The sequence below is a fragment of the Plutella xylostella genome, chromosome 24 (genome assembly GCF_932276165.1).
Source record: "Plutella xylostella chromosome 24, ilPluXylo3.1, whole genome shotgun sequence".
NCBI lineage: Eukaryota > Metazoa > Arthropoda > Insecta > Lepidoptera > Plutellidae > Plutella > Plutella xylostella.
Window position 1 is genome coordinate 1,868,288 of NC_064004.1, and position 20,376 is coordinate 1,888,663.

General features: G+C 40.4%; 2 protein-coding genes across 8 annotated transcripts in view; one reads left to right on the forward strand and one right to left on the reverse strand.

Annotated features, from left to right (window-relative positions):
* LOC105380677 (ATP-citrate synthase) overlaps window positions 1-13,863 on the forward strand; it is a 48,290-nt gene extending 34,427 nt beyond the window's left edge. For 5 of the 7 annotated variants that reach the window (XM_048629816.1, XM_048629818.1, XM_048629813.1 and 2 more), the window contains 11 exons: window positions 516-614; window positions 1,883-1,998; window positions 2,377-2,517; window positions 6,062-6,201; window positions 7,248-7,396; window positions 8,425-8,514; window positions 9,459-9,601; window positions 10,050-10,212; window positions 10,651-10,784; window positions 11,195-11,401; window positions 12,021-13,863. In XM_048629816.1, the coding sequence (XP_048485773.1) occupies window positions 516-614; window positions 1,883-1,998; window positions 2,377-2,517; window positions 6,062-6,201; window positions 7,248-7,396; window positions 8,425-8,514; window positions 9,459-9,601; window positions 10,050-10,212; window positions 10,651-10,784; window positions 11,195-11,401; window positions 12,021-12,183 (1,545 nt within the window). In that variant the 3' untranslated portion in view covers window positions 12,184-13,863. Of the gene's footprint in view, window positions 1-515; window positions 615-1,882; window positions 1,999-2,376; window positions 2,518-2,869; window positions 2,974-6,061; window positions 6,202-7,247; window positions 7,397-8,424; window positions 8,515-9,458; window positions 9,602-10,049; window positions 10,213-10,650; window positions 10,785-11,194; window positions 11,402-12,020 lie in introns of all 7 variants that reach the window. The other 2 variants (XM_048629815.1, XM_048629814.1) reach the window with 2 other exon arrangements.
* Window positions 13,864-14,847: 984 nt separating this feature from the next.
* LOC105380676 (exportin-7) overlaps window positions 14,848-20,376 on the reverse strand; it is a 57,385-nt gene continuing 51,856 nt past the window's right edge. Inside the window, exons 25-28 of the mRNA XM_048629725.1 lie at window positions 19,825-19,902; window positions 19,167-19,273; window positions 18,148-18,362; window positions 14,848-17,392 (exon numbers count right to left, since the gene is read on the reverse strand). Coding sequence (XP_048485682.1) covers window positions 17,290-17,392; window positions 18,148-18,362; window positions 19,167-19,273; window positions 19,825-19,902 — 503 coding nt within the window. The 3' untranslated portion in view covers window positions 14,848-17,289. The remainder of the gene's footprint in view (window positions 17,393-18,147; window positions 18,363-19,166; window positions 19,274-19,824; window positions 19,903-20,376) is intronic.

The following is a 20,376-nucleotide window of genomic DNA, read 5'->3' on the forward strand; positions in this document are numbered from 1 at the left end:
CGCAGGCGGGGACCAACTTGACCGCCGCACAAAGTACCTAAGTAACATTCAGCTAAATGGTGAACCCTCTGCTGGTCCCCGCCTGCGATACTTTCCATTAACATTGGGGCTTGTTTTCATCTTTTTGGCGTGCAGTTGGGTTTTAACCTTAGAAATTACAGTAAGTCCAACATCCAACAAAAAAACGTATCTCTGACATAATGACATTTTTAATTGTTATCTAATACTTTTACAGAAAAGTAAACCGAGAAATCTGAAAACACACGTATAAAATCAATGCTGCTCATTATTATGCTAACACTACACTTGCATCTCTTATGTCTACAACCAATACCTCTCTAAACCCTCTCACTCCCCATTCCACTTTATTTAGACATTGGCTTTAGTGCTTGTCACGATACTCTAATAAGGTTTTCGGTACACACAATCACAGTTTACCTACCCATTTGTTTTTACATACCTATCAGTTTTTTTTATCTATGTCACTAAACCCTCCTTTCTTTGGTATTCCCCAGGCGATGCAGCACCCGCAGATCAACACGGTGGTCATCATCGCGGAGGGCATCCCCGAGAACATGACGCGCAAGATCATCAAGCTGGCCGACGTGCGCGGCGTGAGTACATTATATACTACTAGCTGTTCCCGCGCGCTTCGCTTCGCCTTAAAAAGTTTTCCCGTGGGAATTCCGGGATAAAAAGTAGCCTATGTTCTTTCCCAGGGTCTAGACCGTATGTATACCAAATTTCATTCAAATCCGTTCAGTAGTTTTGGCGTGAAAGAGTAACAGACAGACAGACAGACAGACAGACAGACAGACAGACAGACAGACACAGTTACTTTCGCATTTATAATATTAGTTAGGATATAGACGTAGTGCTGAAGACTGCCAACAGATGGCGCTGTATAAACTTTTAGCTGAATACGCACCAAATGTATAGATATTGAGCTAGCGGCGTCAATTTAATGTCATAGTTTATCAAGCTGGCCGACGTGCGCGGCGTGAGTACATTATATACCACAGAAAATAGTATATAATACATAGCAGAAGCTTAGAAGTTCTGAAAAGAACCAACAGATGGCGCTGAAGTAAAATTCTTAGCTATCTGACGTGTGTATGTAAACGTACCTGTGGCGTCGTATCCTAGTAACGAATTTCATAGTGAAGCAATAGATGGCGCTGAAGTTAAATACGTATTCGTGGCGACCTATCCTAGTCACGTAGTTCTGAAAGCAGATATCGTTAAAGTTAAATACACAGCAATGATAGCCCGTACATAGTCCACGTCTGGCCTTAGGCCTCTCCCATGGACTGCCACAACACTTGTTGGTTACCGTCCATACGGCTATCTGTCTAAGGTCCAGCGGGCCGCACGGCATCCCACGCTAGGTTTGCAAGTTTCCCCCTTTTAATGACTGCCTGTCCCAATCTCAGCTTACTGTAACATCCTCTATTCTATTGTAAACACATTATGGCTATAATGAGAATAATGAAAATATAATATATGAGAGCAGTGGTAGCTCAGTCGGGTAAGCGCCCGCTTCTCACGCCAGAGATGCGGGTTCGAATCCCGGCGCTGACATGTACCAATGAGTTCTTTTCTGAATTTAAGTACAATGTATACCATCGCTCTTACGGTGAAGGAAAACATCGTGAGGAAACCTGCATATCTAGATTTAGCACATCTAGATATGTGAACCCACCAACCCGCAGTGGACCAGCGTGGTGGGAAAAATGGTCCAAGCTTAGGAAGGCAGTTTAGACCTTGGGGATATGCACAAAGGTTCCATTCGAGAGAGCCAGGTGCAGGTACTGTTACCCCCACAGAGAATAGAATAGAATAGAATGGCTATAAACTATATCGTGTACATTTCTCTCATCAGGTGAACATAATCGGCCCGGCGACGGTGGGCGGCATCAAGCCGGGCTGCTTCAAGATCGGCAACACCGCCGGCATGATCGACAACATCATCGACAGCAAGCTGTACCGCCCCGGCAGGTAATACAGGGTGCTACTCGCTCTTATACAGGGTGTTCACTTTATTTAGCCACTTTTTGTAGTCACGTTTTTAATAGATAATACATGTATTATTGGTGGACAAGTGTATTTTTCGGCGAGTATTCAGTCGTTTCAACATACGCAACACGCGCGCTTAATTACGCTCTTCAAAAAACCGGACGCGTATATCACCTATGGTGTCTAAATGTCAGTGTCTACAGCGCGTATACGAGCTTAGAAACGCGTCAATGCTTGTAACAGTTAATCGTTTAGCAAATAACGCGTCTATACGCGCAATTTTGTGAAATTCACAGTCCATCAGTTACCACATGACATGTGTCACAATTCAAACTATAACTTACCTATTTCCCTCCCCAGTGTGGCCTACGTGTCCCGCTCCGGCGGCATGAGCAACGAGCTGAACAACATCATAGCCAAGGAAGCTGATGGAGTCTGCGAGGGCGTCGCTATTGGAGGGGACCGCTACCCGGGGACCACGTTTATTGACCACCTGCTCAGGTACAGTTAGCTAAGCAAACTATCTGTCTATCATGGCTAGCTGAATTGCCGCATTTAGCCTCTAAGGTGGGCATATACTTGAAATAACTATGGGTTAACTATTGGTTTGCTATTGAGCTACCCAGGCTCACGCCAGAAAGCCAGTAGACGACCTATGTTACTGCTTAGGTATGTGAATGAATGAATGAATGGTATTTAGCAAGGAGGTGAATGGAGAGTGCGAGAGACCTCCTTCATCGACCATCTGCTCAGGTTAATAAATGAATGAATGAACAAAATAATGCATATAGAAAGGAAGCGTGTATGAGGAGACCTTTAGTTACTGCCTGCTCAGTTAAATATTTGAATGAATGAGCTGAACAACATCATCGCGAAGGAGGCCGATGGAGTCTGCGAGGGCGTCGCTATAGGAGGGGACCGCTACCCGGGGACTACCTTCATTGACCATCTGCTCAGGTATCTATCTATCTATCATCGTGAGCTATCGATCTATCTATCCTTCATTATGCGGGAAATACCTATGGGCTGACTATCTATTAAGCTACCCAAGCTCACGCCAGAAAGCCAGTAGACGACCTATGTTACTGCTCAGGTATGTGAATGAATGAACGAAAGAAAGAACGATATATAGCAAGGAGGCGAATGAAGAGTGCGAGGGGCCTCCTTCATCGCTCAGGTGTATAATTGAATGAACGAATGATTGATTTAGCAAGAATGCGTGTGCGAGGACCCTTTAGCGACCGCCTGCTCAGGTAATGATTAACGAGCTGAACAACATCATCGCCAAGGAGGCTGATGGAGTCTGCGAGGGCGTCGCTATAGGAGGGGACCGCTACCCGGGGACCACCTTCATTGACCACCTGCTCAGGTATGTGAATGAACGAATGTATTAACGAAAAAGTACGAGGATCCTCCTTTATCGACCACCTGCTCAGGTAATTGAATTAATAGATGAATGAATACATAGCAAGAAGCATAGGGAGGGACCGCTACCCGGGAATCACGTTCATTGACCATCTGCTCAGGTACCTATCTATCTATCATGCTAGCTGATTTTTCGCATTTAGCCTCTAATAATAAGCTGCCCAAGTTCATGTCAGAAAGTCAGTAGACGATCTATGTTACTGCTCAGCAGGTCGATCACGAAAAGTATAGAATCGAATGCGAGTGGCAACTTGACAGCACTTTCGAACACTTTTTACCTATCGAATTGACAGTTGTCGCACTCGCATTCGATTCTATACGTTAGCTCTGTTTTTCGTGATCGCCCTGCAGTTATGTGAATGAATGAACGAATAAATGATATAGGAAGGAAGCGTGTGCGAAATGAATGAATAAACAATATAGCAGTGATTGTACTTTTGTATACCTGGATACCTGGACAGCAGTGGCGGATTAACCTATAAGCACGACAAGCACGTGCTTGGGGCCCCGGGCCTTCAGGGGCCCCCATCCTCTGCTGCTGTTTAATTTTATACCTACATTTTATTCATCCACAATATGTCCGATGTAATGAGTTTGCTCTGATTAAAGGGCCTACCACACGCGTAAGTATCACCACAGTTTCGCCTGCGCAGGCCGGCTTAAACACGGAATACCGTGCGTGTGGTTGGTAAAGGGCCTACCACACGCGTAAGTGTCACCACAGTTTTGCCTGCGCAGTGGTACCACTCTTGAAAGGCAATGTATTGCGTCTGTCTTGCGATCCCAACATTAAAAAAATCATAACTTCTCATCAGAGGCGTTTCTCCAAAAAGTAAAAATACCTACTAATTTATGATCAGATCTCTGGGGTGCATTTTGCTATAGGTACATTATGCTCCTGATCGCAGCTAAGTAATGCCTATTTGGAGAACCTAGAAACAATAATATAATGCCTACAATTTAGAAGTTAACTAGAAAAAAGACGTTCTAGGTATTTGGTTCTTACTGGTAGGTTCTAAAAAAAGACCATATCTTGATGAAAATTTACGTATTTTTACTTTTTGTAAAATCGATTTTAAAGAAAAGTTATACACGGAATACCGTGCGTTTGGTTGGTAAAGGGCCTAAGTACCTATCGGTTCTACTTCTACCTTTTTTGGCCTAAGATTTATTTGCCTAATCTCATATTGCATAGTAACGTTTGGTCAAAGTCTCGTTTCGCCGAAAATCGTATGGCATAAATCTCTTTTAGTAAAAAGTTATTTCGCATAATCTTGTTTAGCCTAATAATAGTATGGCCAAATCTTGAATAGCCTAATAATGCAATGGCATAGGTTATACAAAGTAATAATATTCGTTTGGCTTTAACTTTGATGGAGCTTCTCCCTACATAGCGCAAACTGGTGCCTTGTATTGTGGCCGCTATGTGGGAAACGCTCCGCTCCGCTTCGCTGCGCTCCGCTTTGCTTTTGATAATGTGCACCTAACACGCTCCTCCTCGCTTTGCTCGTCGTCGCGCCTATCTTTAGATTTCGATCCCATGGGGTTTAATGGCGTTTGTAATAATTATAATGGTCATTAACTTTCAATATTTTGATCATTCCATATCGTGATTTTCGGAATATAGGAGAAAAATACCACAATTTGTACATTTACAACATACTTACTTATTATATTATTTATTAAGATAATATTAAGAGAAACAAGATGATACCAATACGAACAAAAATTTGAGCAAACGAGACAAGGTTTATTGAGACGAGATTAGGTGTTTCAAGTTTGTGCCAAAAGAGTTTTAGACGAAACGAGTCTTATGCCACATAAGCCTTGGCGAAGTGATGATTCTACCATCAACGCGAAACGAGTTTAGGGCAATAAAGATTAGGCGAGATGAGGGGAACCCGAGAATGGGTGGTAAAACTGTATACCGCGCTAACCCCGAAGCGTAACTTGCGCATTTTGCGTCATGTTTGAAATTTTAATAATTTTGCCATTCATTAGAGTCTTCTCTTAAATCCTTGAGTAGTTTAACATGTGAATGATTTTTTTCAATTTTACAGCAATTTTTTTGTCCACTTCGATCGTGTACGGTTTGATTTTTGGAAATAGCAGGTAATAGACTGTTTTCTAGTGAAAAAAATCTAGTTGTTTGCAAACATTAAAAATATACCAGTAGAAGAAATAGTTCCTCATTGGGAAACATTGCTTCCAGTTTTCACGCCGACGATTTTGACGAAAATGAGGCTTGCGCGTACTTAACTGTGCCGTGTGATAGCTCGGCGTACTTGCGCAGTTGTAACGGTGGTGATACTTGCGCGTGTCGAAGGCATTTAAGGCAAAGAATTTAAAAAAAAAAAGTTTTACATCCTTTTTTATAGAAAAGTTATAGGACGTTTTAGCTATTGTACTGTTTTGTCACTCTTTGTCAAGGAACAAATTGTTCTAAATTAGGGGCCTACACAGGCTTTGTGCTTAGGGCCTCCGATGCTCTTAATCCGCCACTGCTGGACAGTCAGCGACTGACGTTATTTTGACTGACTAATCCTTTCCTTACGGTGACAAACAGTTGACTAAATAGTAAATAGCCTCTGACACTAACCTCAAATCTCTCTATCGACAGATACGAAGCGGACCCCAACGTCAAGATGCTAGTCCTCTTGGGAGAAGTTGGAGGTGTTGAAGAGTACCACGTGTGCCGCGCCATGCGAGACGGTGTCATCAAGAAGCCGGTGGTGGCCTGGTGCATCGGGACCTGCTCAGGTAGATCATATGACAAGCCATTGTTGAATCTATGGTGGATTTTGGGAAATTTGCTTATTAGTGTATCGATGTCGCTAGCAAATGCTATTTTTCAAGTGTCATCGTTGAGTCAACGATTGATTTTTGAAACATTTCTTTGGGGGATGGTTTGTTGCATCGGAATTGAGAGCAGATGCTATTCATCCATTAGTCATCGTTGAGTCATCGTAGAATCATCGTTTATTTTTTAGTATTATGAGCCATCGAAGTGTAATACTCGGTTCGTCGACGCCATTTTAGCGAAATTAGAGCCACACAACGTAAAAAGCGCCACACAATCATAAGAGCGAAGAAAATACTATAAATTTGCAACGTTTAAGTGCGTTGGTATAGTAACAATAGTAGTAGTTGATATAAAACACTACTATACTATGAGGTCAAGATGCTAGTGCTGTTGGGCGAAGTTGGAGGTGTTGAAGAATACCACGTGTGCCGCGCCATGCGAGACGGTGTTATTAAGAAGCCGGTGGTCGCCTGGTGCATCGGGACTTGCTCAGGTACTTCAATAAAAAATAAAAAAAAACTTTGTAAGGATGAAGGTACACGGTATTTTAGAAAAGGTATGTAAACATACACAGAAGGTACAATAACTGCAATATATTTAAACTAATCTAAAAATACACACGCCATCCTGACATATGTTCTATTATCTGTGAGGGTGTAATTACCTGCACCTGGCTCCCTCGAGTGGAACCTTTGTGCATATCCCCAAGGTCTAAACTGCCTTCCTAAGCTTGGACCATTTCCCACCACGCTGGTCCACTGCGGGTTGGTGCGTTCACATATCTATATATGCAGGTTTCCTCGCTATGTTTTCCTTCACCGTAAGAGCGATGGTATACAGGATTCGAACCCGCATCTCTTGCGTGAGAACCGGACGCTCACCCAACTGAGCTACCCACCGCTCTGGACGCACACAAATAAAATTATTTCTAATGCATTGTAATATTAATCACTATAACTCCATCTCTTTCAGACATGTTCTAACCTCTCTCTCTCTCTTGCAGACATGTTCACCTCCGAAGTGCAGTTCGGGCACGCCGGCTCGCTGGCCGGGTCCGCCATGGAGAAGGCGGCGGCCAAGAACGCCGGCTTGAAGGCGTACGGCGCCACCGTGCCGGAGTCCTTCGACAGCCTCGGGGGCGCTATTAAACAGGTATTATGGAAGTTACTAGAACCTGTAACGTTGCGGTGAAGGTATTTTTATATCTTAACTAATATTATAAATGCGAAAGTACTCTTTCACGCCAAAAGTACTGAACGGATTTGAATGAAATTTGGTATACATACGGTCTAGAGTCTAGACCCTGGGAAAGAACATAGGCTACTTTTTATCCCGGAATTCCCACGGGAAAACTTTTTAAGGCGAAGCGAAGCGCGCGGGAACAGCTAGTAACTTATAAAGGACAGATACGTACTTACATTGAAATTAAACCAAAAATGCAATGGGAGATTTTCCACAACGAAAACAAAAGCCGGTGGCCAAGAACGCGGGGCTGAGGGCCTACGGCGCCGCCGTGCCGGAGTCCTTCGACAGCCTCGGGGGCGCTATTAAACAGGTATGCTAGGATACAGGTATAACATATATAAAGTGATGATATGATAAAAGAAATGAAATTATTGCAATTTGAATTGACAAATAATACGCCATGAACTCAAACTAAGCAAAAATTACTTGTTTTAACTAAACTTCTGGTGAATATTCAGTTTGGGGAACGATGTTTTTGGTCCGTCCACCGATTGGTCATTGCGAAAATTTGGCTGTGAAGCTCTAAAACGGATGCATGGGTTCGTTTATAAATGTTATAGAGTTCATGTTTGTAATAGATTTCTTAGTGAGAATTTCCTAGGAGGTAAATTCACCTTGATAATTTTATTTAATTTATAGAAATCGAAATGTATTTATAGAAATGTGTTTGCCTCGGTTTGTTCTCCATCCAATAAATAAAATAACATAAAAAAATATATTTTAAAAGTGTTTAGAGGTTACTTCATCGTTTCATAAAATCGGCCATAAGTATCTAAAATTGCAAAACAGTAAAAAAGTCAAGACTCGTCATATGCTTACGACACTGTTATCCCCCCCGAAGGGGGTAGTCAGAGGTGACTTGCAAAAGATTCACCTGTTTTTCGCTGTACACGTGCGTTTATGTATTAATTAATTAACTCACTTTCTGTCGCCAGGTGTACCAACAGCTGCTGAAGAGCGGCAAGATCCTCGTGAAAGAGGAGGTGGAGCCGCCCAAGGTGCCCATGGACTACGACTGGGCCAGGGTCAGTATTCATACTTGCAGATAGCACACTCGTGTTTATCCATGATTTCATATAGGGAACTGTTCGTATGCAACATTCATATTTACACATTACATACTCAGTGTCAGTGGAATATACATACATATAGCACACTTGTCTGTAACCATGCGTAAGTATAGTGCACTGATGGTGTGAGAAGTGCTCAAATTGCAATATTCATACTTACATATAACACACTCGTGTATATTCATGCTTACATAGAACACTGATGGTGTGCAGCACACATGTTTACATATTACACACTCATAGATGAGATTCGCCGAAGTGCCCGTGGACTATGGCTGGGCCAGGGTCAGTGCAATATTCATATTTGCAGATAGCACACTCGTTTAAATACACGCAACATAATATAGCAAACTCTTCTTTATCCGTGCTTATAAATAGCATACTAACTGTGCAACAATTCAATAATTTTCCCAAAAAAGTGATAAACTCAAACTCAAAAAAATTTACATTGAAAAATAGGTTGTAAAAGTTTTATTTATTTAATTACAAAAGTTTACAATATATTTTTCGCTTAACCTAGTGATACTGAAACTTGTTACAGTTTGTACGACCACTAGTTATTCCTCTAGATTACAATTAATAGAAAAAAAGAACTTATTAGGTAGGTATACAAATCAATTCATAACGACATAAGGTACAGTCAGCTGATTCAGCAGCAGATTTAGGATTACTACAGTAAAATGTTTGCAAGATGCACACACAAGAATATAAGAGTTATAATTAATCCTCAATCCAACTAGCTACATTCAAATAAAAATATAGTTCCGTGATACGTAAGACCGGTTTACGCGAGGGAACCATCCATTACAAAAACCTCCGAATATTGATTTGCGTTTACAGTTTCCAACAAAAACCACAAAAAAACTCACATCTTCTAACAACCGCCCTCCCGTCCCCAGAAACTGGGCCTGATCCGCAAACCGGCGGCCTTCATCAGCACGATCTGCGACGAGCGAGGCCAGGAGCTGAGCTACTGCGGCGTGCCCATCAGCCAGATCCTGGAGAAGCAGCTGGGCGTGGGCGGCGCCATCAGCCTGCTGTGGTAGGTTTTGACTTTCATGAGCTGAATGTTTGGAACACTGATTGAGATCAGCCATCTCCGAAAGAGTAGATTATAGTGCTCAAGTCTGAAAACAGGTCATAGTAGCACAGTTTCAGTAAAAGTCGATTTAAATAGAAGAGCATTCTTTGAACTTTGCCGTTGGACACAGAAACTTGACTCATTGCAACTAGGTTTATTATCATTTATGTGTAGACAAAATACTGCACCCAACTACTTACTGCGAACCGCTGGGCTTAGTTGGAGCAAGGCCAAAAGCACAGCCAAAGATAGACGGAAGTAGCGGACGTTAGTGGAGTCCTCTGGAGCTAATACTAGGTTTTTAAAGTTTTCTGTCCAGCGGGCCGAAGGGCTTCGCATACTGCGCTTATTGCCTGTCTTAACAAACATGAATATAACAAAACACTAACAAACACCTTCTCCCCGTCAGGTTCCAGCGCGAGCTGCCCGAATGGGCGTGCAAGTTCTTCGAGCTGGTGCTGATAGTGACGGCGGACCACGGGCCGGCCGTGTCGGGCGCGCACAACACCATGGTCACCGCCAGGGCGGGAAAGGACCTCATCTCTTCCGTTGTCAGCGGACTGCTCACCATCGTGAGTCATACAGCTTTGTATACTCGACTAAAGATGGCGACGAATGAGACCAATATAGCAATGTTTCCGTTCACGTTCACACCTATGGAGTTGAAAACCAGACAGAAAGCCTATCTACATAATAAAAAAGATAAATGACACAGCAAAATTTCTCAAGTTATGTGGATTGAATTCTGCATAAAGGTATTCAAATGGACGGGTACAACAAGGCAGGAATCTCAAACTATTTTGTGCATAATCTTGTAGATTACTCAAGTTTATTGTATACATTAAAGGCATTGGACGTTTACATTTACATTCTAAACATTTTTTTTATAATTTTATGATAAAATTTCATCTCATTCTTCCTATCTACAGGGTGATAGTTTCGGCAGCGCCATTTTAAACTATTTTTGTTAATTTTGTGATTAAACTTCAACCCGTCCTTCCTATCTACAGGGTGATCGTTTCGGCGGCGCTCTCGACCGCGCGGCAGCCGACTTCTGCGCGGCGCACGACCGCGGCCAGCACCCGCAGGAGTTTGTGAACGAGAAGAGGGCTAAGGGAGAGCTCATTATGGGCATTGGACACAGGTATGGGCTGATTTGATGTTACGTAGAAATTGTATAAAAGTGTGGCCAATCACTTGACCAAAATTTCCACTTTATCCTCTCGATAAAAAGATTAATTGTAAAATTCTATTGTATTAACCGGAAGGATTGTGTATCAGTAATGAATTCTGTTAGTACCTCAAAGGTAGACAGTAATAAGTCCACTTTTTAACCGCTTACGTCCCGGTGACCCATTAGTAAACATGACACAATAGATTTTGTCTCTGATTTCTCGAGATGTGAGCGTTTAAGATCGAGAGAATGGGCCATAGCATATTTTTATAAGTGTAAAAAAATAAACTCCCAAAAAGTGGACTTATTACATTGTACGTGAATTTACAGAACTGTTTAATTTGATTTTGGTCACTGATTTTTTTACTTTACCCCCACAGAGTGAAATCCATAAACAACCCCGACTCCCGCGTGCGCGAGCTCAAGGCCTACGTGACGTCACGCTGGCCGGCCTGGCCCGTCACCCGCTACGCTCTGGACGTGGAGGCCATCACCACGAGGAAGAAGCCTAACCTGATCCTGAATGTTGATGGAATTGTGGCGGCCGCCATGGTGGATCTGTTCAGGCATTGCCAGCTGTTTACGCAGTGAGTGGGGTTTTATTTGTTAATATTATCGCGAGAAGTAAACAAAGTTCCAGTGACATAAACCAAATTAGTAATTACTTCTAAACAGCTAGCTAACATTTAACAGCGCATCAGAATATTAGCAACTAAAATCGTAAATATTTTGGTTAAATTCTAAATTAAATGTTTTCAAAAACTGGAGCCATTTGTTTTCGGAATTTTGTAACTGGAACTTTTTCATTGCGCGTGGGTATATAATGAGATTAAACTTTTAGTTGTAAAAGTTTGAAAGCCAGGGACTTTTGTCCGTGCATAACAGATCTCATATAAATTGTGTGGAATAAAGCACACGTAGGTCTAAATGTACCTCACGATTTATAAGAAATCTATATCGACGGACTTAAAAGTGCCAGGGGATAGTACCTCGTAGCGAAAAAAATCGTTGGGAAGCAATGTCTAACACGTTTTAAAACGTCCTTAGTCGTTCTACAGCCGTCTTCATCCAGCCAATACCAGCTAACTATTTAAGGTCATCAGTCCGGTGAGCATCCCACACTATGCTAGCCTGTCCATGGTCTATTCTCCAGAACTCTTTCTACATCCGCCTACCCCATAACTAACCAACAAATATCCGTTCCAGGGAGGAAGGCAACAACTACATCAACATGGGCTCCATCAACGCTCTCTTCGTACTCGGCAGGACCATCGGCCTGGTGGGGCACTACCTCGACCAGAAGCGGATGAAGCAGCCCCTCTACAGACATCCGTGGGACGACATCACCTACATGTCGCCCATGAACTAAATGTGAAACGTGTAGCTTTAGCACAGGTTTTGTAGGTTATGTCTCTTGCGTACAAAGTGGCGCCTCTGCCGGTGGAGAAGGGAAACTTTTGACAGGTATGCAAGGGGTTGAAATAAGCTATGAAAACCTGTGCTAAGGGTGCGGTCATTCGTTTTCTCGATTACATATAGCACACTCGAGTTTCTTTATTATTGCCTTGCAGTCTTGGGAATGTTATAATTCGTGTACGAGTTATGTTTACGTTATCTAAGGCTGCGGCTAATAGTTATGCGACTACACAGGTGTAGTTATGTAATGGAGGAAATAAATGCATAGGAACATATAAAGGGCGGCTTGTAAGGACAGTTTTTAACGATTATCCACGCATGCAGTTATAACATTTTTAAATGTTACCGATAGATGGAGCTACGATAAACATGTAATGTTTGTATGACCCTTTAGCAAGTAATATTGCACCTATTCGATCGCTCCTTTTAATAAGCATAAGACGTGGATATCTAACAAAATGTTGTCATTGCATGTCGCACTGAACTAAATATATATTTACAAACAGCGCATCGCTGAAAACCGTTAAAAGTAAAGCGAAGATCTGCCGTCATTCCATATTCTTTCGTAACTATTTATTTTGGTTCCAATGTGCTTTAGTCCTTAATGTTTTTATTTTATGTGTACCATTTTTACAACTGTGTGCCGAGACAAGATACATATACAAGATATGGTGTAATTAAAACCTAAGATCTTGAACTTTTAGTACAACGCTTAGGCTCGCTAAGTTTCGCAACATTATTTAGCTAGTTTTTAAGCAAAGCGACTAATTTTATCGATTCAACTAACGAATACTTGACGAGACGGCTTTGACATCGATTTAAATGGAACCCCTTGTTTGTAGTAGCAATATTTTGTTCGAAATATATCGATACATATCACTAACTATGTAATTAACTTATAAAAATGCACATATTTTTAGATCTGCACTGCTTTTATTGTATATGTATACAAAATATTGTCCAAATAAAAATACTTGTGATGCGTATTTCTATAACTCATTTAAAAGTAGATGTTTAAATATTGTTATTACTTATAGGGTTTACACCCAAACTGAATGTTAAAAACGTCGAAATAAATAAAATTGTTGTCACAAAAATATGAAGAAACTTAAAAAAAAAACGTTACAGCACGGTAGGACTGATTGCACTTTAGAAAAAAAGTTGTCACAAGGAAAATATATAAAAAAGCTTATATATTTTTTTAATAATATAACGTAGTTTAGGTAAAATGGTGTTATGGTGCGTAGCGAATCTTTTAGTGTATAAAATAAATTATTGAAATAACATTCGTATATAACTCTGTTCCCTCTTTTTAATTAAGTATTTGTTAAGAGTGAATTAATTGCATTTTTGAAACATCGAATCATTCTTTTGCAAACTGACCGACTAGGTTTGTGCGGGAAAAGTAAAAGTCAATATATCTATTTAATTCTGACATGATCAGACTATACTTTTTTCGCAACTATTGTCTGAGCATAATTATATCAAACTTGGGTATGTCCAATCCTTAATGTTATGTATAAGTTGTAATGTTCTTTTTTCTAACTTATTGGAATAATTGTGAAAATGGTTGGTAATTTGTAAATATTTGGATTTTTGTCTTATTTGAATTATATATTTTTTTATTATTTAATAATTGTTTCATTTGCTGTAAACGAGTTTTCGAGCTAGATAGCCCTCCGGCTAGGGTGACGACTTGCGAAAGGTGGCTGGTTATGATTGGATGCGGAAAGCTAAAGATCGCATCCAGTGGCATGCTTTGGGAGAGGCCTACGTCCAGCAGTGGACTGCTATAGGCTGATGATGATGAGTTTTCGAGTGGAGGCCACGAACAGGCAAACGTAAGACACCCAAAGCCCGATTCACATGATCTTAGTGTTAAGTGCACTTAAGTTGAAAAACATAAACGCTACTGTACACTCTCAGCACAACAAAGAACTAAAGAACTTGTCTTCCAAGTTGCAGTACTAAAATACTCTACTATAGACTTAGGGTTATGTAAGTCGGGCTTAAAGGGCCTAGTACACAGTGACCGGTAATGAGCCATGCCATGCACCTCTCTAGGCCACGATCACTTGGTGTTAGCACTTTATACTAAACTACCCTTTTTCCATATGTTTGTGTTGTGTAGTATGGAACATAGTATCGAATTGCCACGTTAGCCCGTGATATAGGCACTTAAGAACTTAGACAGGTGGTTGGTACCTAGTGGCTGGATGAGGCAGGTACTGTCAGCTATGCAGGATTGCTCAATTTTCAAGGTCATTTTTGTAATGTGTGAAGTATTTGAACACACTAATTATGAATGTAGGCACGTCCAAAGCACTTAAGGCCTGGGTCTCCTATTTACGCCGTAGATCGCGTCCATATAGTGAGCATCGTGACGCGGCCTACGGCGTGACGCTGGACGCGATCTACGGCGTAAATAGGAGACCCGGGCCTTATTCATAGTCACACGACGCAAACCGCCACACATTGGACAGTTGGACACCCTAGACCCGAGAGAATTACGGCATCGCAGTCAGAGTCACTATTCACTAACCCATCATTATCATCAAAATTTGTGGCCTTATCAACTGTAATACTGTAGGGGGGAAATATAATTAAAAGTCCGATGCAACTTTGTACAAATCACAATTTATTTAATCTAAGTATAATTATGACTATGTACAACCGTGACTCCGTTTTCAATCAGAGTTACTAAATATACTTACAGGATGTTGCAAAAATACAGGGTGTCATTTGACAGCTTAAACTTTTGTCACAGCGGGATTTGCCTAAATAGTAGTAGTATTTTGATAAAATACCACTTTAGCAACACCAGCATTTGGGTCATGAGTACATATATTTAAAAAAACAGCCTTTTTTAAAGGTTTTGTTTATGAATTAAAGTTGATTCCAATATTGTTTCACACAATTAATAGCCCGAGTCAGAATATGTTAAAACATGTATTTACAAAACATTTAGGAAAAAACACACATACCTAATAGCGGAATGTGTTTCAATTTGATTAACGGAACATACATAAGTATAATATTATTTTATTTCACTAGCCAGACTCTAGGTTTGTTCGTAAGCCTCGCAAAATACTATTGCGCATGGCAGCTTAGATTAACAATATACTAACACAAGATGGAGTGTCAGCGAAAATAAATGTCTCGACAAATAACACCCCGCATCTCCCACTGAGCTCTTAGAATAAGTTTGGTAAGAAGGTTTGTGCCTTTATTCATTGGTACAATGGTTGACATTGGGAGACATTAAAACGCGCCGCGCAAAAATTAAAGGATACGCCCGTCAGAACGTTGTGTGAAAATAAAATGACAACCCGTGCGTTGGCCGTAATTCATACAAATTATGACAGATTTATGAAATTTTAGGGCCAACGCGAGGGTGTCATTTTCTAGAGCGGTTGGGCCTGTCCTTACGCTAGTAATATATAAGTCAATGGTTAGACAGTAAACCAAATTCGGACAGTTTCTTGCTTTGTTTTTGTATATGACACACCATCTTGTCCTTACATCGTTAATCTAATCTGACTTGTATACAGTGTGTTGCAAAAAGAAACTGAAAACAGAATTTCAAAATTTTCCATAGAAACTTAGTTGGTCACGTGACTTTTTTACCATGGAGAGTGAATTATATTTTCCGCGAATTTTGAAATTCTGATTTCAGATTCGGGCTTAGATATAACATGCTGCACATGCTGGTTTCGGCTTAGCATACCCTTTTTGCAACACCCTGTATAATTATTCTAATGTGACTTGTATCGAATCAAGCGCAATATCGTTTTACAGGTCTTCTAACTAATCCAATGACGTCTCCTAAACTGTACTACGGACAATAGCTAGTAGCTACGTTTTAAATATCATAAAATCTGTGCGTACATACTATTGTATGCGAAACCCAAGTTTATTTAGAGGAAAAAATACTACTTATAAAAAAAAGTATTCCAAAACTGGATTTGAAGATAACCAGGTATGATGTTAATATTTCGACAATCATACAAATCCGCCCTGTGCACCTATCGCGAACTTTTTTTGACAACGAAATGTTACTTAGTTTTGACTTCGCGATAGGCCCCTTTTGTCACCTTTTCAGTTTTAAACTATTTTCATAATAAACGAGACATAACAAGGGAATGCTATGCCAAGGTTATAACTGTTTTATTAGTTCAATTACAGTCTGTTTTTTAATCTCAGATACTAAATTAACAGATTCTGAACGGTTCATCAACAGTCGACTGTCCCGCCAATAGAACGATACGTCACTTAATCGCGGGACAGTCGACTGTTGATGAACCGTTCAGAATCTGTTAATTTAGTATCTGAGATTAAAAAACAGACTTTAGGTCCAACAAACTTCAGAACGACAAGTGGTTTGAACCTAACTGTACATCCGTTATACATCGTCAGTCAGAAACAGCATTTTTTTTTGTAATATAATAATTAAATAAGAGATTTAAAATCAATTACTTTTAAATGTCTTATTTAACAGTATTTACATAAGAAACATATAAATTCATCATCATAGTAAATGACTAACATTACAAGCACACCTTAGAAAACAATTGTGATAGTTTGTGAAACAATAATAATATTAACTGTATAAAAAAAACTTAGAGTTACAATTAAAAATATTCAACGTTTCACAAAATGCTTAATTTTAAAACAAAAGGGCTATTTTATTAATGAAATCTACAGCAGCAATACTGTTTCAAAATATACTATCAACACAATAGCATTATATATTTCTCACAGTAGCGTAAATTCAAAAATTCTTGTCGATCTATAGCACACATCTACAGGCTGTGCTTAATTTCGTCCTGGCCGAATTCATACATTATCACACACCCTGTACACAAAACATCCTTATTTTTAACTTAATTAATAAAATAGTCCTTCACTACATACCAACATGTATCTATTTAAATAAATGTTTACTTCATTTTCCAGTACAGTTGTAGGTAGTTATGGTAAAACGAGTTTATCCGACGATCATTTCATCAACCTATATACCTCAAACATGTACATACATAGACACATTCCCCAGTTGTCCTTATGACGTCATCATGTCGTTGCTGGCCGGCTGGTTTACTGAGGACGGCCCCTTGAGCAGGTCGTTGATGTCCCGTCGGAATATCGACAGGTTTTGTGTGAACCTGAAAGGAGATAGCTTGGAGTTAGATTACAGTTAGAACCTTTACAAAAAATTTGAGACCAGGTGCCATTTCACCATAGTCGGTTAGAGCATGACCAGGGAGTAGTGGTTGACTTTTGACAAATCAGTCATGAATTTTATATGGAGATGACGTTTAATTTATAAATCAATCCCTGTCGGTTAGATAACCGACTATGGAGAAACTGGCATACATTGACAGATTCTGAACGGTTCATCAACAGTCGATTGTCCAACTAATAGAACCATACGTCACTTAATCGCGGGACAATGAACTGTTGATGAACCGTTCAGAATCAGTCAATCTGAGATAAATAAACAGACTTAAGACGTCTGGCACCTTAGGGTGACGAATTTATAATTTTATTTAAATAAATTTGGAATTTTGATGTGTAATTGGTGTTTGTATCGGAACTTGTCGGCGGCTACCAGCGCTGACAAGCATGAGGAAGCAGTATTGAAGAACAGTCACATGGTCTTGTCAGAATTCTGGACATGATCAGTGACAACTCCTCCATAAGTATATCTGTTGACAGTATACTGCGTATATCTGTTGTTCTGTCTCATATGCTCGTGGTGCATATATCTGTTGACAGTGTGAAATGAAATCGTTTATTTTTTCGACGTAGAATATAAGAATTACTTGTCAAAAGTCATAATCTACCACCATTTCACAAAGGCCCTTTCATTAAGGAGGAAAGAAATGGCAAAGGCGTGTCGTGCGTGTGACACACTGACCGGTCGCGGTTCCTCGTGAGCAGGTTGGGCTCGACGCCCTGCATGAGGCTGTGGAACCAGTGCGCCAGCTGCGCCTGTCTCTCCCGCGGCTGGCTCTCTATCAACGAGGCTCGGAGACGCGCGAACTCGTCCGTGCTGAGCAGGATCAGGCCGAGGAGCGGGCGAGACATGGACCACTGGTTGCAGCAGTCCTCGAACATTATCACGTTCAGCACCTGCGGGGAGAAGGGGGGAATTAGACGTGATTGCTGATTGGTAAGTTCTGTCGATGTGAGAGAGACCAATAAATACACTGAGGGTGAATTCGTCCAAACATCATACGAGAATAACTATACCGGAATATAATTTATACGCGAGTAAATATCTGGGATAAGTACATTTGCATTCTACCAAATTATACCATGATTAATTGAATGAACGAGGAACGAAACTGTACTGCAACTAAATTAAAAATAGCTGCGTTCATAGAGAAAATAAACTACGATATAGCTGCGTTTTTCGTCAATTTTGGCGGTATAAATTTTTATTCTTGGTACATATTAGCTACCTATTTATCTTGGTTTCAAGTTTGGTAGAATGCAAAATCTGCTTATTCCCGAGTAAGTGGTAGTTTCCTCTTGAGTAAAAAGTTACTCGTGCTTGGTCGAATCTACCATTGAAAAGAATATAAATATGTTTATTTGCCTACTCTAAAAATTAGTTACAAAAATGCACAGGCCAGTGTTTACTGCCTACTTACAGTTATTTTTGTCAAAAAGCTCAGGATAATGGAAAAGGCCAAGTTGGCTTAGGATTTATGCACTTATTATACGATCAAGGGTATACAAACCACATGATTTCTTGTCTCTATTTTTAAGTTTCCTGTTATACAGGGTGTTCCAAAAGTGGTATAGTTATCCGAAATGGAGTGACACAGGATCTCGCGAATTTCCAAAAGTCTTGTTCAACATGACTCTTTAAGACACCCTCTATCTGCTGACTGCAGCACTAGTGCAACACACCCTGTATATTGTACTCACGGTGGCGAGCAGCTGGTGCATGATCTGCGGGCGGCGCTGGAGAACTTGCTCGAACATGTTGCTGGTCTCCGGGGGAGGTTGGCGCGGGTTGAGAGGTTTGTTGCTTGCTGGAAAACGAAACAAAGCATCATTTAGCAGTCAATACTTTGTGAGGAATAAGGCTGTTTTTAACAGCATCCGTATTCATCATGCACGCGGGATTGCACGCTATTTTCCCGCGTCTTGCATGCATATTCCACGTACAATGAATACTTGTATGAACAAAATGCGTGATCAAATCCACGTGCTGTTAAAACAGCCTTAGCCCCTGTTCCACAATGTCTGGTTAGTGGCTACCTGTGAGATAAAATACATGCTGTCACTTTCTGTTATTATTTTTTTGACAGTGACAGCATGTATTTTATCTCACAGGTAGCCACTAACCAGACATTGTGGAACAAGGCCTTAGTGTTTCATAACTAATAAAGTTATATAAAAGTATATTCACGTTGATACGCACTACACTATAATTACTAATATGGATTATCGAGATATAAAAAGCAAAATGAATATTATTTTTGTACTTTTTGGAAGTAGACTAACGATATCCAGTATAGCAATACCACTCTCACAACAACCGTGTAATTTATGACGGGAGAATAGTTTAAAAAATACTTACTTTTCTGTACTAATTGCTTAAATAAATATGTGACTATGTGGTCGAGCGTCGCGCAGCACCCCGTGCACACACTCGTGTCTGAAACATAAATTACAGATTTTATAAGGGCCTGTTTCACAATTTCTGGATAATAGCTATCTGTTGGAAAACACGTGCTTTTACCAAAACTTTTATAAAAAATATACGCGTGACAGCATGTATTTTAAACAGGCCCTAAATATAGCAATCAGGAGAGCCGTGATAGCTTAGAAAGTAAGGTCTCATCTTCCCATTTTAGAGGCCGCGGGATTAAAACCTGGCATATACCAACGAATTATTTTCAATGAAGGAACATCGTGAGGAAATTTAGGCATATCTAGATGTGTGAACCCACCAACCTGCAGTGGACCAGCGGAAATGATCCAAGCTTAGGAAAGCAGTTTATACCTTAAGGAGACATGCACTAACAATACGGCACAGAATATTATTAAATCATCATCATCAGTAGGATTCTATCGGCCACTGTTGCCGATAAGCCTCTTTTTTTGTACGCCAATATTTACTGTCCTGTGC